Here is a 17262-nt window from a genome sequence, read left to right on the forward strand (position 1 = left end):
TTGGTAGTCTAATTTTGTGTTATTGAGCTGCTGTCAGCAGCCCCAGGATATGTTATTAAGAGGTTCAATTCACAATGAATGGTGCCCTGTCATGCCTCATGCCAGTGTTTTGAGTGAGTCTTTGAACAAGGTCCTAGGGAAGGGGATCAAAGTCCATGTTTCCTTCAGCAAACTGCATTCCTAAGTTCAGCTGGAGTTAAAACAAGGCTTCGGAACTGAAACAGCTGAATGAAGACTCGTTTTTCCACTTGTTGACTCTCTATTTAAGCACCATGCGCTTTATAGTTAAGCCCTGCCCACTGTAAGTACGGATAGGCATATAGACAAGCTCCCAGGAGGAGCTCCTTGCACACTGTCCCATGTCCCATAAGCTGACATCGTGAAAGAAGAGTCCGTAAAATGGCAGGACATGTTTTGCGCGTTACAGCCCACATGAAATGAGTCATTTCACCGTCAGAATTTGATCCATTGGGTCCGATCACATTTGGATAGTCTAGAAGAGTCATTTTATATCCATTCAAGCTCAGTCTCTACTGGGCATGTTCCATGGGCCTCACAATGCTGAAGATAGGGGTAATGTTTCATGTACTACTGAGCTACTTAAAGAACCAAACAGAGCCATGTCTCTGACGCTCTATCCAGATTTTACCTTAATATATCCAGTGAGATCCAGAGAGATAGATTCAGATAAATATAATCTTTGCTGATCCTTACTCTGTAGCCTATTCCCACAATTCTGCTTGAAGCTAGTGGCATGAGGCTGCATTACCTGTGGCTAGAAACAGCATCCACCCAAACAGCATCTAACCTTCACTAAGCTCACGATTTAACAATTGTTTTGTAGTCGAAACCCAACAAAGAAAATTTAAGGCTTGTTGTCATTTGTAGCAGTGGTGAGCAATTCAACTTTCCAGTCGAGCTCTGAGAATGTACCAAAGTCCAGTGGAGCAGAAGTGGAATTCCATGTCTGCAATTATTGAACAACAGGGTGCAGAAGAAGTATTTGAGGAGTGTGTGTGTGTTGGGGGGGGGGGGGGGGGGGGGGGGGGGGAGTGTTAGGAACTAAAAGTTAGGAATCAACTAATAAAGCACTGCCACAAAGCCAAATCCATTTTTATGTCTCTGTTTACTTTATTCTAAAAGAAACAGACAGGGCTATACTGTAAATGAGATGATACACAACATGGAGGGGGTAATATTAGAGAAAGGAATGGCATGGTAAATAAATGCAGGCATCAGAAGGGCATTTGAACACTCAGCAAACTGGCATTCCTTAGTACAGAAGACAGCACACAGTACAGTACATCCTTTAGAGTCAATAATACAACGACTCTGTCATTCAAACAGAATCATATTGGCACTTAACAAGACAAAATAAATGTACTGGGTATATCCTCAATCCAGGCTACTTGGGAACAGGCACACAGCTCCTTACAGACATTGGCATAAGGCACTATGCTGAAGATCTATCATATGTATGTCTTTGTTGTTTCGTAAGTGGTACTGCAGAGTAGCTTCACATTCATTTACAGAACAATAATAAACATAAAGACATACGGAACTGCTGACAGATGAGCTATTGACACACATCCTTCAGCTGGGATGGGAGACTATAAAGAATTCATGAAGTCAAAAACATACATGTGCACAAACGTGTTATAAGGCACTGTAGTAAAACATTATATATGTAGTAAAAAAAAAAAAAAAAGAGAGTAGGTGGTATATACACCCGGGCATTTTAACATGTTATAGAAACATACCCTGAATGACTGTCTCTCCCAAAGTCAACAAAACAGACAAGACAAGGATATTATCTTTGTCAATCCCCCTCATAAAACCTCCCCAAACAATTCATTTTGACTTCACAAAGAATCTAATTCATGTTATGGCAATATGCTTGAAAGGTTGCTGTTCTAAACTTTTTTCTTTAATGGCATTTGTTTGTCTGTTTTGAATTCCTCAATGAGAGGGTTTGTGTCTGTTGACAGATTCTAGACCATGGTTTGGCCAGAAGACTCTCCCAAACTACAAGTACTGCTCCCTTTTCTCTGGTGGGGTACTTTTAACATTTGGTCTGCAATTCAAAAGGGAAAAAAGACACGTTTCAGTTACAGTCACAGCAAACAAAATAAACCCAAAAGATACATTTACAAAAAACCCAGAGGTCATAGGATATAACTGAAATCATAAATCATCGCAACAAAAACACAAAGACTTTCAACTCATTGTTAACTCTTGGCCAATAACGGGACAGAGGGGGTGTAGTAGTGGGTTGAGAGACTGAAATGGAGGCCATCTCATTTCTTTAAGAGAAGGTATCCTTCATCACATATCCTTTAAGAGTCCATATTTACAGAAAAGGCTCAGAAGGGGGGGGGGGGGGGGAGAGAATGGGAGAAGTCAATGCGTCTTGGTTCCCATTCAAACTGATAAGGTGCACATGTAGTATTGAGGGGAAGGGGATGCTACTACAAGAGGTCCAAATTGAGGGTCTAAGAGGTAACAGGAAAAAAAGGGGGAAGACAGTGCTTGGACAGTTGGACAGTCCTCGATAAAGAGGCAGGGGCTGATCAGTCAGGGAAACTAGTTTCACTCAACAACTCTGCCCTGAATTAGAGGAGACAAGAAAACATTCAGAGAAGAACAGGATTAGAGGACAGACAGGAGGGGAAATAAGAGACACATCACCACCTCCCCGAGTCTCACGACAAATATGAATTGTTAGAAAGAATACAGGGTGCTTGATGATTATAAGATGTTAGCAATAAAGAGTGCAAAGTCAACGAGAAGGAGAGTGGAAGATCAGTCATCAAGTTATATACAGTTAAAATAGATAACATGTCTCAAATAAATATTAGTAATGATGGACTGATTGGTAGAGGTGAAAAACATCACATAAAGTCAGATTCCTTTTGCCGTACTTATGTTAGCTGCTAGTTCATCAACTGTTCATAAAGAAACACCTCGGGAAACATGCTCATAAGGTTTCTTGTTGAGAGTTTGATGAGAAGATGTGTCTGTATGCTAAATATAAAGCTTGAGCAAAATGTACCTGCCAGCACCTCTAAAGCTCAATAATGAAGAAGTCAATGAGACAATAGATACAACTTGTATATCCATCTATTAAACATGAATGTACAGTCAGCAGATGGTTAGCTTAGTATGGTATAGCGTACAGACAGGAAGCATCAGTTAAACAGCTAGCCTGATACAACAAAACAAATGATCGGTCACTTAACCCAGTCAGCAGAATAAAATAATAAAATGTTGGCATTGTCCTCATCAGGAAAACAATCACAAATTGAAAGCTTTTTATTACAACTGAAATTTAAATTTGTTGTAAAGCGATTACCTCTAGCGGTAGCAGTAATTACCAAGCAGCAAAGGAGAAAGTGGGAAGAAGTAGTATGAAGAGGGAAAAGTCTGCAGTCGGGTTTAACAAGCGCAGGATTTTCATTCAGACTACTGTTTGTCTTCAGTGTGAACCTGAAGTCAATGCCTAGTTCTTTATACTTATGAACACAGTGAAGTGACTTTACGTACATAACGAACACAAGGTACTTTGGTAGGTATGTTTCTTACTGAATTAGAAGACAGTAAAATTTTAACCCAAACAATGTTTTCCTAAACCTAACCAAGCAGTTTCCTTGCCTAAATTTAACAAAACAGTGTCCAAATGGCTAAGGCCAGTGCACTGCAATGGTAATTGTTTTTGTTTTGAGAGATGCTGACAATCAGCCTATTCAGTCATTAAGGTATTGGGGAGTGTTGCATTTTACTTTTCTGGAAACTGTCAATATTTAAGAAGATTTACGTTTCATAAACATCAAATCAACATACTTCTACAATACGTTAAATATCATGATAAGATTATATGTTGATGAGCTGACTTGCACATCAGGAAGAGTGGATGGTGGTGGCGCGACAGCTGGTAAGACTGACAATCAAGTAACCACTTTTCATCAGTTGAAAGCACAAACTCACATTTTTGACGAGACTTTGGGATATTTTGTGGTAACAGAACCAAGTAAGCCATATATTTATTTTCCTTACACAGGGCCAAGCAAGCTGTTTCCAGATGCTTCCAGGCTGTATGCTATGTTCTAAACTAGAGCAATCTGATATTGCCGTGTTGGTGTTTTCTTTTTTTTCTTTTTTTGGAACATCATTATCAATGTTGCTCCACGGCCATCATTGTATCTGATGGTTTAGTGATGTCATAGCTTTGTAACTAAGGGAAAAGACCCTAAAAAAATGTCCACATGGGAGAAGTCATCCTTTGAAACACAAGGTTAGTGTTGTGAAAGGGTCTATATTAACCCAAACCCTTTTTTTCCTGAAGTATTTCTGTTGTCCTAAACTTAACCAAGTGTTTTTGCAGCAGAAAACTAAAACAGCAGCAGAAAACAAGAATTGAACTTAATGAAAAAATAATAAGTGAACAGCATTACAACTTGTTCCAAACAAGATCTAAACGCTGGTCTGCTAAGGGAAAGTCCTGCACCTAGTTCATTCAGCCATGCCAGCAAGCACCAGAAGCACTTGTTGAGTTGGAATGATGGTCCAGCAACATTCATTATGATGTTCTCGGAACAACACCAAATAAGCATCTCTTAAATGTTTAATGATAACTTTAAATGTATATTTTCTATTTTTTTGGACACAGCATAGGTAGTCTTTTCAGACTTGTTGTGCAAACCTCTATTCAAAGCACAGCTGCTACTGACAGACCAGTGACGTCTGACATCCCCCTTTATTTAAAGGGCACAAGGAATTTCCTACAGACCTACAACCCCTCCAATCTCTGAATAACAGAGCACTCCACAAACAAGTGTCTACCAAGAAGAGAGGCTTTATGATGGGGAAATGGGGGGACTGGGAGCGATTCTAAGAAAAGTTAATGGCTTCATTATGTGGGGCAGTGATGGACCAGCTCTCTTAGAGACACAAATGATTTCAAAGTGATGTGGGAGGGGGAACTGCAGGAGCCAATTTAGACACACTGTTGAGTTTTAACGTCTCTCGTGTGGGGCAGATTTGCAGCTAATATCTATGTAATTCAACCTCATGAACTAATAATTGGCTCACAAAACACCTGTAGTCATTTTAACCGCACTGAGGTTATACATAACATGGATTATATTATTTACAACTCTGTTTTGAGCCTCATGCTAGCTTATGGTGATGTGTTATACTGCACTAGTGTCTTATAGCTTATCACGATTATACTTGCGTGAGAAGTATACAAGATAACTTAGATCTTCGACATTGGTTTGGTTATACAAGAGATGCATGAATGAATATGGAATGGTGTTAGTAAATGGATCATGGTGATATGTGTCAATGAGAACACCCACTTTCTATTAGCGGTGGGTAGAAATTATTAATTGATCAATAACAGCATTCACACGCCATACAAACTTAAGCAGACACCGTTTACTAACAGTTCACCTCCACTCGTGCAGTTCAGATTGTGCCTTCATGTGCAGCTCTCAAGAACTGACTGTCAGGAACTAGATTTTTTTAAACCGATGAGGTTCCTCAGCTGTCACAAAATGGTCTCCAGAGGCCTTAATGACACAGGACAATGAACATATCTGCTCCTTTATTGTCAGGCATGGACATGGTTGGTGGTTGGTTGGTTTAATCACACTAAAGCTGCCCTCATTAAGTCATGGCTACTGAGATCATGTCTGGTGTGAATTTACAGTCTAAAACTACCGGCTGGTGGATATTTTATTGGCTGATTCAAATGTTTTTTGGACTCATACATGATGATGACTACTTTTAGGCTGACGAAAAGTACATACATAAAGGATTTATCTACATAGCCAAGTTGGGATGGTTCATCAAAGGGCAACACAACCATATATATATATATATATACATATATATATATATATATATATATATATATATATATATATATATATATATATACATATATATATATATGTGTGTGTGTATATATATATATACGGTACCCTCATCCCACATAAAGCATTGAAGTAAGGTTCAGAGGTGGTCCAGATCACGGGTAACACGGGTGCTTATGAAATAGGCCTGAGTTCTGGGCCAGAATAGGACCAGCTATAGTCGTATTGTTGGCTGAACTCAGGCCCATATCATGGGCACACATGTTCTGGCTACTAGATCTGGACCAAATCTGGACCATCTCTGAACATTAATTCAATGCTGCATGTAGGCTGAGTGTATCTGGCTGAATGGCCCATCACTGAGCAAGACCAACTTTACTGTGTGAGTAGCAGATATTCACCAAAATTGTAATTGGGAAAATTCTGGTTGCCAACCTGGTCTCTTTGTGAGGAAAGTTTATCTAAACATTCTCTCAATTATTTACTTTTAAATGAGCTCATCCACTTAGTCAGTAAGCACAGTTAGGTTGTAGATTTTATCTTGCTAATTTTTACCTTTAATAACAGCTTTCTTCTTTTCGCTTCAGATAAGGTACTGATAATTAGATGGTTGCACCAAATTAACTGGAAGAATTGCTCTCTGTTTACCTGCAGCTGTGCTTTAAGTCTGAGCAGGGGAAATCAGTGTCCTCTGTGATCTTGGCCTCGCTGACCTATTTTCCCTGGTCAGATCATACAAGCCAGCTTGTATTTCTTCTGCAACAGCAGAGGAGCCACACAGTAACGTTTCTAAGTTCATGAAAAGGGGTTTGGGGCTGTCCCTTAACACAACATAACTGCACCAGTAGAGTGTGAATACACAAAGTAATATGGAGGCAAACCACAGATGCAGCTCCAACCAGGAAGCATAGGACATACTCATTAAAGTGTTAAAGTCTCTACTGTAGCTCCATGTCCGTTCTCTCTGGATATCTGCTGTGATACACCTTCTACTTTGCCTTGAATTAACTTTAATGTATTTTTTTGCACCAAGATAAAAATGTTTTGATTTATTTCCAAAAATGGCTGACTCACAGTGAGTAGTTGGGGTCAGATTTAAGCAGTTTCAGCACTATTTTCATTTGTATTAACCAATGATAATTAGGCACATGTGAGGTCATAGAACAAGCTCATCCTTGTATAAGTTAGCTGGATGATTGACAAGAAATATGTAGGTTGCCTGCACACCAATAATTAGTTAAAGTTTGTAGCTTCTGAAGCCACAAAATACATCCTACTGGCTGGAAATGTGTTTAACACTGTATGTGTACCTTATGAGTGCCCGTGTCTGAACATGTATACCAGTGTGTGAGTACTAATGATTGCATATGTGTACACGTGATAGTCTTTTTGTCCTGTTTTGTTCTAGCAGGTATAATTTGTGGAGAAAAAAAAACACGAGGTGATGCCAAGCGTGTCCGATGCTCTCTGTTTGGGTGGCTGCTGGAAGGGGGTGGGTTTTACACGTACTCCCTGGTTGTGGAAGGCTGTGATTGGCGATAATATTGCTGCCCTCGCATGTCGTCTTTAGAGCAGGAGCAGCACAGCAAGGAGCCGCCCAAGACCGTCAGACTGGCCGCCGCCCAGCCCACAAACAGGGCCGAGCCGAACTCATACCTGTGAGAGAAAGAGGGTTTGAAAAGGTTGTGAAGAGGCAGGCCTATACAGTGTGTCTATTTTGTTGTCTAGCTGTTTTCACATACTTAGAGAAGTTATTATTAATAGCTACAAACAAGACATGTTGAAATTCTAAGCACTTGTACCCAAAGAAGTATCCACCAATATCAAAGACAGTAGGCTGTAATAGAAGGAATGATAATCTAAATCAATCAATCAATCAATCAATCAATCTTTATTTGTATAGCACTAATTCACAACAAAAGTATACACAAATATACCCCTACATCATTTCCTTTAGAGCATCAAAATCAGATGACCTTTACATCTCACTGCATGCTGAAATGCAAGTAGCAACAATGAGCTGAATAAAACAACGTTATTTTTCACTTGCATATGCTGTTCAGAGCTGCTCAATTGGTAAAATATGTTGTACAGGGCCTATTATTTTGCTGTTTTTTAGGCTACTAGCACTGATAAAACTATAAGCAGTTAAAGCTAACATAAACCAAGTTTATAAGTCATTATTCGGACATGTTAGCAGCTAAAGCTAGCATCTGCAAGTGATAATAAAGAATTGTTAACAACGAAAGCTATCCATTATCAACCACAACGAGAAGCTTCTGGCAGCTGAAGCCATCCATGTCTATCCGGCATACTGTAATTGTAAACTGATAAGTAGGATATGTAACTTATGTTTAAGGAAATGTTAATCTGAAGCTAGCTACCTTGATAAATCAAAATTAGAAAGTGATGGCAGCATTACAATAATACATACAATATATTATTACAATACTGCACAACACTTGTCTCATTGCCGATTCACATGAGGCAGAACTTTGTCAATCTGTTACTTGTCTAATGGGGCACACTTTGGGTTAATCAAATAAAGTCCATTCACAACTTTTATGAAGAGCGTTTTGTTTCTGGCCTTAAACATTCCAGGGATTGTTTTGTCGTACGGCTTAAACAGTGAATGTAATGTAGTGTTTGCTTGCTCTTTTCTGACACATAAGAAATGTTAGCCCAGCATGACAGTATTGACTGTAGAATGTAGACTGTGTCATGCTGTAATTTAAATGCCACATGCATGCTGAATAAAGTAAGTACGGTTATATAAGTTCAGTTCTCAGTTCTTTAACATACCTGGCGTTGGGCGGTGTATTTGGGTTGAAGAACTGATAGGACACCTGAGTGGCATACCAGGACACAGACACCAGTGTACATAGACCTGCGGAGGGGGAGGAGATTAGTAAAAGTGTTCTCTGTATCATTAAATCCTGCCAGAGCTAAAACAACATACAAATGAATAGGGGGATCCTTGTTTAGTTAATTGGGCTGGGCTCGTGGTCTATATCTGAGGTCAGTGGCTAATGCTTCTAAAGTGACCACTTCCTGTTTACAGCAGGGACTCTAATTACCCAGAAGACCCCCAGTGAGACATTCAGGCTAGAAAAAATGCCAGATATCATACTTGCTGAATGCACTGGTTGCGATGGATACTGCAGTCGATTTCTGGAAGTGAAATAAAGGAAATCACACCTGCGAGCAGGAAGAGAGCTCCTCCGGTCACAGCGATGCGGGTTTTGGTGGATGGGTTGTTATCTCCCACCTTAGTGCACTTCATGCCCACCACACTGACGATGATGCCTATGAAGCCCAGCAGTACCGACACTACCATGAGGGCCCGACATGTCTGGATGTGGACTAGATAAAGAAAACAAAAGGAGGCAGGGAGGGGAGCACAGAATGATAGCGGTACAATAGAAGATTTGAAAGAAAGGGAGGGTAAAAAGGAGAGGGAGGAAATTCATGAGGAGATGAGAAAACTTATCGTCTTTTAGACCATCACTTGGAATAAAGCAAACATTTCTGAACATTAAAGCGATAATTATAATGGAATTAAGGCTACACACGCCATGCAGGCTTGATGGGAGACCACATGCATTTAGGCTAAAAAGCTCATTCGGCAGAGTCGACCACTGTCCTACTTTCCAGCCGGGTCATTCCAGTTTTTTAATTTTAAGAGGTGACTCTCTTGGTCAAGCTCAGGGACCTTAAATGATCCTCCAAATTGTCTTAAGATCATTCCACTGTGGTTTTTGCCTTCTCAAAAATCTAATGCACTGCCCACACTGGCCTCAGCACACACATAACTCAGTGGGAGGATAACATATTTACACATATTTACACTCACACATATGTACAAATGCACAATATCTGCACACACACAATGACTGTAGGTGGGATAGACACAGATGAAACACACAACTCTCTCTCTCACATAGAGCAGCTGTAGGAGGGCCTGCTTTACATGTTTCGCACAGTGGGATTAGTGTGGCTTCGTCACAAAGCAAGATTGTTTTCACGGGGCTGTCGCCACAGCGATCAGACATTACTGCCTCAAACGCTGCCGCTGATGAGCATGTTAACCCAAAGGCAATGCTGTGCACTTAATGACACTGTCAAAAAACTGATGGAGGGGGTCTTATTTACAACTAGCGAGGGACTGTTGAAATCCCAGCAGCAGTAGAAAACATGCAAAGTCCAATATCCTGGTTCGGATATCTGACGAAGATGACAAAGATGGTAATTAAAGTAAGCATAACAGAGCTTTTCATACAGGTTTAACAGGCAGAGTCCCAGGTGTTAGCTTCAAATAACAAAAGGTCCGTGTTCATCACAGGAGACAAGAAGCAACTTACATCAAAGCCACAAACACAACATCGCTCAAGAGACTTGCACGGAAGAAAAACAAAAGGATATAAAAAGTTTGAATAGAAAAGGAAAATGTACTCAAGGTCAACTTATCAAGCTTTTCATCCAGAGCTATCAACTGCATTTTTTGGTCTTCAAATCTACAGATAGAAAGCTTGATTTAACTAGACTCACAACTAGAATTGTTTAAAGGATAATCCTAATTTAGCTTTCCAACGGCAGTCTTCAGAGCTCTAGATATAAGTGGAACTTGGTTTATGTTTGCAGGCTCCATGTCTGTTAGCAGAGCGGAGCGAGGCACTGAGACGAGGCACTCGAGAACGGGCTTTCAGCCACCTGATTCCTACCTGAGTCCTTCACAACGAAATCTACATTCCAGCAGCATGAAACAACTAAAATCATCCACGGGCTTGTACAGTACAGGCAACCTACAGAAACGGGGAAGGTCTCATTTTTCATGCCACGTTCCAATCCACTCGCATGTAAATTGATACAATTGTAATTGATGGTTACATGGAGCCCCTTTAAGTCATTTTTTTTGTTTGTTTCTAAAATCAAAAATAGAATTAGAGTAGAATGAAATAGAATTAAGTAGCCTTACAACAGGTACACTTTTTAAAGAGCTTCCAGAGCTTTAACCCTTCAAGGTGTAATTTATAGGAGGTGTCCAGAATTTGAAGGTAGCTCCAAAACTATAAGGGGCAACTTGCTGCTGCTCACTGTTCTGGAGTTGCTACTCTTTGCTGCAGTCATCTTTGGCTGTAGCATCTAGCTTCCATGTCGGCTGCCGTTAGCTGTAGCAGTAAGGGATGGCGGGGGGAGTCACCGCTGGCAGCAGAGCTCAGCAGTCTCCAGTGAACACAGCTGGGCACCAAACTGGGACTCTGAGACCGACCATTTAAAGGCAGGTAACAGCACAGAGGCGATTTAACAGTTGTTCTGACCAGGACTGTGGAACAAGACTGCTTTGGTGAGCTTTACTTTGTAGGTGTCGAGTGTTTTACGATACGTTAACGAGGCAATTTAGCAAGTTGTAGTTCAGTGAAAGAGAGGAACGAGAATTCAGAAGTATTTTTAGTTTAGTAATCAGAGTAGTTAAGTTTCAGACTAAGTGGTGAACACACTGCTTTCTACAACTCCCAGGGGCTAGCTGGTTAGCATGCTGACTTCAGTAGACATCTCTGCAACACATTACACAGATTAACCTCGGCAATTTAAAGTTTCTTCTCACTGTGTTGACAATGTGTTTGTTTTTTTAACATTTTAAACAAATTGCTCATTTTAAGCTCAAGGGAAAAAGAGCCAGTAATTGGACCTTGAGTTTTTTTTATTATTATTATTATTATTTGATTCTTTGTTTTTTAAGTTTATTTTTTCATTTTCAATGTCGAGAGGAATACAATTGCAGGACCAGATGTTAGTAAAAAGAACATTACTTCAAAAAGAGCTGATGAGCAACAGCTTGAGCAGGCACCTAAAGTCATCATTTGTCATCGTGACAGAAGTACTCACACCATTCATGGTGCAGCAGCGAAGCATTTCAGAAGCTGATCTGAAGGGACTGACGTGGAGGGGAAGAGGATGGAACGATCTTTGAAGTCTGATTTATGTCTCCAGAGCTCCTTTTGATGGAGTATCTGAATAGTCTTCAACAGAGAGAGGTCTGATATTCCTTTTCTTTCATCCACTCTGGGCATTCCTCTTTTCTTTTGAGGGTGTGCGGGGGTTCAGGCCGATGCTAAATGACACCGCTCTGACCAATTTCAGTCAGTGACAAACCAGAAGGGTGGTCGGGGGCCTTTGGGGTCAAAGCGGGGCTAGAAGGAGGGACAGAGGGAGGCGGCTCACCCACCAGGCCCTCTCTTTCTGGTGCCAAGGTTGGCAGTGCCAGCCTCAAGCTTTCAATGAGTGTGTGTGCTTGCTAGCGTGTTTGCAGGCACTGTAAGGTCCTATTGTGAGGTCACTTGTGACTCTGTCATACGTTATATCTGTTCGCCCACTCAGCCAACTACAAAACTGAACTCGTTCTTGACAACCCCAGCTCTTTTTCAAACCTCTTTTACATTAAACTCAAAGCACACTCGTGTTCTTGATTTTATTACAACACAATTTTCCCTTAATTCACTTTCAAGCAAACAGGGTGGTGTCCAAATTATCCCTAATGCGTCACTTAACTCTAAAAGCTAACAATTAAGATGGACATAAAATGTTAAAGTAACACTGGATTAGATGCTCGTTTTGCTTCTTATGCTGGTACAGACACATCACACCTCCTGATTCACTCTTCTGGATGGGAACTATAAGACTATTTTTCATTGTCATTATTGAACCTGGGAACCAACCCATCGCTGACACTTTTCCAGTATTAAAGGATAAGACTAGTGAAATTCAAATTTTTTTTGCTGTCGACAAATCCCATGAACATGTGCAACAAGTATGGTGTTGTGGCTGATATACAGTATTCTACACCTGTGCCACAGAGCTCCATTGATTTACAAACACTATAAAAGACTAAAAATGAATCAGTGAGCTACATGTTCCCTCATAACCATGAACACAAGCAATGTTGATTTTGACACAAAATACCCACGAGCACACCAAATGAGTATTAATCCATGGATGAAAATAATCCTAAATAAATGTGCTATTTACTCCTGTTTGGGCAAAATTTGATAAAACCTACAGTGCCCAGATGGTTTAAGTTATTACTTGGTTTATTCAAATAATCTAGTATTTATTAAATGTTCATTATTTGTGATTTTTACAGATTTACAGAGAGTATCGCGAGGTATAAACACACTGTTGGTTTCGGTCTTATAAAGGGACTTTGTCGAACGTAAGAAAATATATGATAACACCAGCTTTATCCCTTGATAAAGTCGTGGCAGCTGATATGTGTTTTGGACAGTTGCTTGTCCATGGGGACACAGATTCAGACAAGAGGGCAGCTGATCTAAAATATCATTCTATATGAATTAGTTTTTAATTGACTATGAGGAGTTTGAATTGTCCAGACTACCTCTGACAAAGCAACAGGCCACAATTCATTTTCAGTGGAGGCCATGAATATGAAGCTACAAACTGACACTTGCAGCTTGGTGCTACAAACAAAAGCTGAGCAGGCCTCAACTCTGGCGACCATGTAGCTGGCCACACTTTGCCATTTTGGAACTTTGCCATCGTGGTTTAAACATAACATTACTGTAGTGGTGTTGAAATGTTTTGTCAAATGAATCCAAGGTAAGGATGTAATGTGACAGAACAGATTGACAGAGGCAGGTCAATTTGATGTTACTATCCTGAAGAGCTGTCCTTTCAGCACCACCGTTCACACTCTTCTGACAACGACAGCCAGTCTTCTCAACCTTCTGTTATCCTGACCATCGTTTCCTTTTTGAGCAAAAATACTCAGTAAACCTGCGACAGATCTAACAGTTTCCACCACGGTTGCTTGACTGCATCAGTAGAGCGCAGCACAGTCTGGTGAACAATTACACCCACCATCACATGCTGCTCCTGCTGCGAATGTAGCCAGGGAGGAGAGTTTCTTTAGAACCCAAATCAGCGTTACGACTGGATCAAACCAACGCCTGAGGGGTGTTTAATCAAGACTCAGTGCCTTCGTGACCCCGGACACATGATTGGATGCTGATCTGCTCCATTTCATAATCTGTCTGGGGAAACACCTGAATGAACCTGTGATTGATCAAGAATGCTCGGTCACGACGTCTCAGTTCTGCGTTCCTTCAGAGGTACGTAGAGTTAACGCTTCGGAAGGGTTTTCTTTAGCATCCGTCTCCGAGCTGACTCTGTATGCAACTGGGTGTGTTAATGGACAAATGGAACAATGTGCGCGTGTGGGGAAGACAGAGCGCATTCTGGGAATATCTCTGGTGTTTGGCTCAACACTGCCCTTTTCTTCTCCTAACAGCCTCTATTCATCCGCAAGGACAATACACTGTTCTTACTGCCGCAATGAACCAAAAGAGATGGGAGATCAGCTCAGGCAGCAGCCACACAGAAAAATGTTTTGATATAATGACTCACCAAGACACCAAAATGTTTTCACAAAGTGCCTCATTTGTTTCTTTAAGGCAAGTGTGCCACAACAGGACTCATGTGCACAACTGGTCCCAAACCACAGAGAAAAACAGACCGACTGAAAGAGAAAAAAAAAGTGTTCAATTGTTTTGTTAAAATGACTTCTGCCTGAGCCCCCCCCCCCCATTGTAGTCTTTCATTAGAATCTCTAATGGGCTGATTTAAGCAGACAGTAAATGGATGGATTCTTATAATCTGTGTGCCATTAATTATGAGTCACTAGGTCCTGCTTACAGATTGAAGATGACAGGAGGCTCATATTCTGAGCTAATTTATGTCTGAACCCCACATTCCTGACCCCCTCCTACTCCTCACACATTGTGTTTCATGGTGTTTTCAGAGTTTTAATTGAACTACATTAAAAGCTTTGAGCATTTTAAGTGAGATTTACAGCTGCTGAATTTAATGCGTCCCAGATAGCGAGGGCTCGGGGACTTGTTTTCCTCGTGTTTTTTTATGCTGCTGATTAATACGTGTTGCCAAATGAAAGGGCCGGCTCCAAAACCCGTTGTGATTTGTGGTACAGCAGCAGAGATGTGTCTCGGGATAGCTCAGGAAGACAAACTGAAGGCAAACTGTTTTCACTGGATCGCTCTTTTGTCGTCCTCTCCAAAGAAAACTCACAGAGAACAGCAAAAAAAAGAACATTTCTTATCGAGCAGCCGCAAAAGAATGCAATGTGAGAAGAACAGAGTGTGATTAAAAGAATGGGAGAAATCGTTCTTTGTGATGTTGTACAAGGAGATTATTGCCTCATTTGTGTTTCAACTGTGCTTCTCCATCACCTGAGACTGTTGAGTATCACTTAAACTGAAATGAGACCATATGTCACATCACATTTTGGATAGGATTGTGTTGTAATATGGCATCAGTGTTGTCTTTTCCTGGTTTTAGAGGCTGCATTACAGTCAAGTGATGTAGTTTTCTCATCTTACCAGACCATTCCACTTGTTCTGATACTTGTATTTATTAGTCATTATATCCACACTACTGATGATTATTGATCAGAAATTTCATAGTGTGAGTATTTTGTGAAATGACCAATGTTCATCCTGACAATACTGTTGCACCATCAATATTGAGCTACTTGGTTAAATACAACAATTGTGATATTTGATTTTCTTGTCCAGTCCCAGCATTTATGAAGGCCTATGAGGAGATTTCAAATGATCGAGATGTATGTTGCACACCACACAATTGCCCAAAAAGATCACAATGTTAGTTGAAGGCCATATTGCCTCGCCCTAATATGACACAATGCCCAGTGAACTTCTCCCAAAAAGATTGCTTTCATATTTTCTTGATAACATCGTGCAATAATTGAAAACTCAGTTTGTCTTTAAGAAAGAAGCTTTACCAAACAGTTGGTAGAATGTCATTAGTTCACAGTCACGGAAAGATCAGCCAGTGAAAGCCACTACAAATTAGTCAGGTTTTGCTGAACCAATTTCAAACGTTGTACTCACTGTCCAGCGAGAGCATGGAGTCAAAGATCTTGCACTGCACCTGTCCTGTACTCTGCGAGGCGCAGCTCATCCACAGCCCCTCGTACAGACCAACGGCCGTGATGATAGCATCGCCGGCGTATGACGACTGCTTCCACTGCGGCAAGGCGGTGGTTGAGATGATGCCGATCCAGCCGCCCAACGCCAGGAAATAACCCAACAACTGGAGACCTGAGTTGGCCATCCTTATCTAGCTCTGTGCCTGTACGTCTGGCTGCTCTCGCTCTTTCACTCCCTGTCTCACTTGTAACACTTGTTCGGGTGACTCCGGTGTGTCGCCCTTTCTTTGAGCAGTCTTTGTATACGCACCTGTAACAATCCTGTTACTTGCTTCACTTTTGTTTTCACTATCTGATCCCTCTGAGCATCTCCTTCTGTCCCTCTATGTTATCTCTCATCTGTAGAACTCCCCTCCTCGTCTCTAACTCTTTCTGCTCCTTGCTCTCCACGTCCTGGGCCTGATTCTGCCCGTCAGCTGGGACGATGAGTTGATGTCTTTCCTGTCTGATTCCTCGGTCTCTCTGGGGCTCAGTTAAAGTGGAAGAAAGACTTTGTAGTGGTCAGTGGTTCAGTTCATCAAGCATTGTCGCTGGGCTGCCTCAGTCTCTGCATGGCTTCTTCCAGTTCTCCACTCTCTCTGCCTGCTTGCTTACTTTCCCCCTACTACAATCTTTCCATCTGCTCCAGGCTCAAGTGGCTCAATGAGGGGTAGCAGAAAAAAAACCGTGAAAAGAAAAAAAAAAAGCTGAACACAAAAGTCCTTAACAGGCTGACCACAGAGGGATGGGGTGAAGGGCTGGCCCGTGATTGGACTCCTCTATGTAGTAGGAACGCCTACTGGGAGGGAAGAGAGACGTGCTGGTTGGGAAAATAATCACTGTTCCAAACAGAGGGGAAGAAAAAGCTAAACATGTAGCTCAGAAGCAAAGGTAAAGTCATAATAAAAGGTTCACTGATGACAAAAAGTCAAGCATTTCTTGCAAAATTGTTCCAATCAACTTGTGGACTTTGATTCTGTATCTTAATCATTCGGTCAAACTATTCAACGCAGTTTCAACATGCTGTTTTACCTGGGGTTGGATGCATTAATCCTTTAAAAGTTTGCCGCCCCTGCTGGAGGTGTGGAGGAGGTGGTGGTAAAGTGCAACAAACACACGTAAATCAGCATCTAAACAATGCCTGGCTGAAAAGGACGTGTCACATCCAGACAGGCTCTCTGGAAATTATGGGCCGCTGAGAAAAGCCTTCCCCGTCACCATGGCAACCCCGACAAATGAAGAGAGAGAAAGAGAGCGGCGGAGTGAGAGTTCACCCGACTGTACATCCTTACGAGCTGTAAATGCAGACACACTCCAGTCTTTTGTGCCTTTGGAGAGTGCAGAAACCTGTTTTCCCACAGTTGTATG

The 17262-nt window shown here is 41.2% G+C and overlaps 1 protein-coding gene across 2 annotated transcripts; it reads right to left on the reverse strand.

Annotated features, from left to right (window-relative positions):
• Positions 1-1107: 1107 nt before the first annotated feature.
• Positions 1108-16595, reverse strand: cldn19 (claudin 19). 2 transcript variants are annotated; one of them, XM_030420103.1, is made up of 5 exons: positions 15818-16595; positions 9075-9239; positions 8679-8763; positions 7386-7532; positions 1108-2607 (listed from the first exon to the last, which is right to left on the reverse strand). In XM_030420103.1, the coding sequence occupies exons 1-5, from the start codon at positions 16038-16040 to the stop codon at positions 2571-2573; spliced, it is 657 nt and encodes a 218-aa protein (XP_030275963.1). In that variant the 5' UTR covers positions 16041-16595; the 3' UTR covers positions 1108-2570. The 2 variants fall into 2 exon arrangements, with proteins under 2 accessions (XP_030275963.1, XP_030275962.1); XM_030420102.1 differs by having other exon boundaries at positions 1108-2074; positions 15818-16594.
• Positions 16596-17262: the final 667 nt, after the last annotated feature.

The sequence above is a fragment of the Sparus aurata genome, chromosome 6, assembly GCF_900880675.1.
Source record: "Sparus aurata chromosome 6, fSpaAur1.1, whole genome shotgun sequence".
Taxonomy (NCBI): domain Eukaryota; kingdom Metazoa; phylum Chordata; class Actinopteri; order Spariformes; family Sparidae; genus Sparus; species Sparus aurata.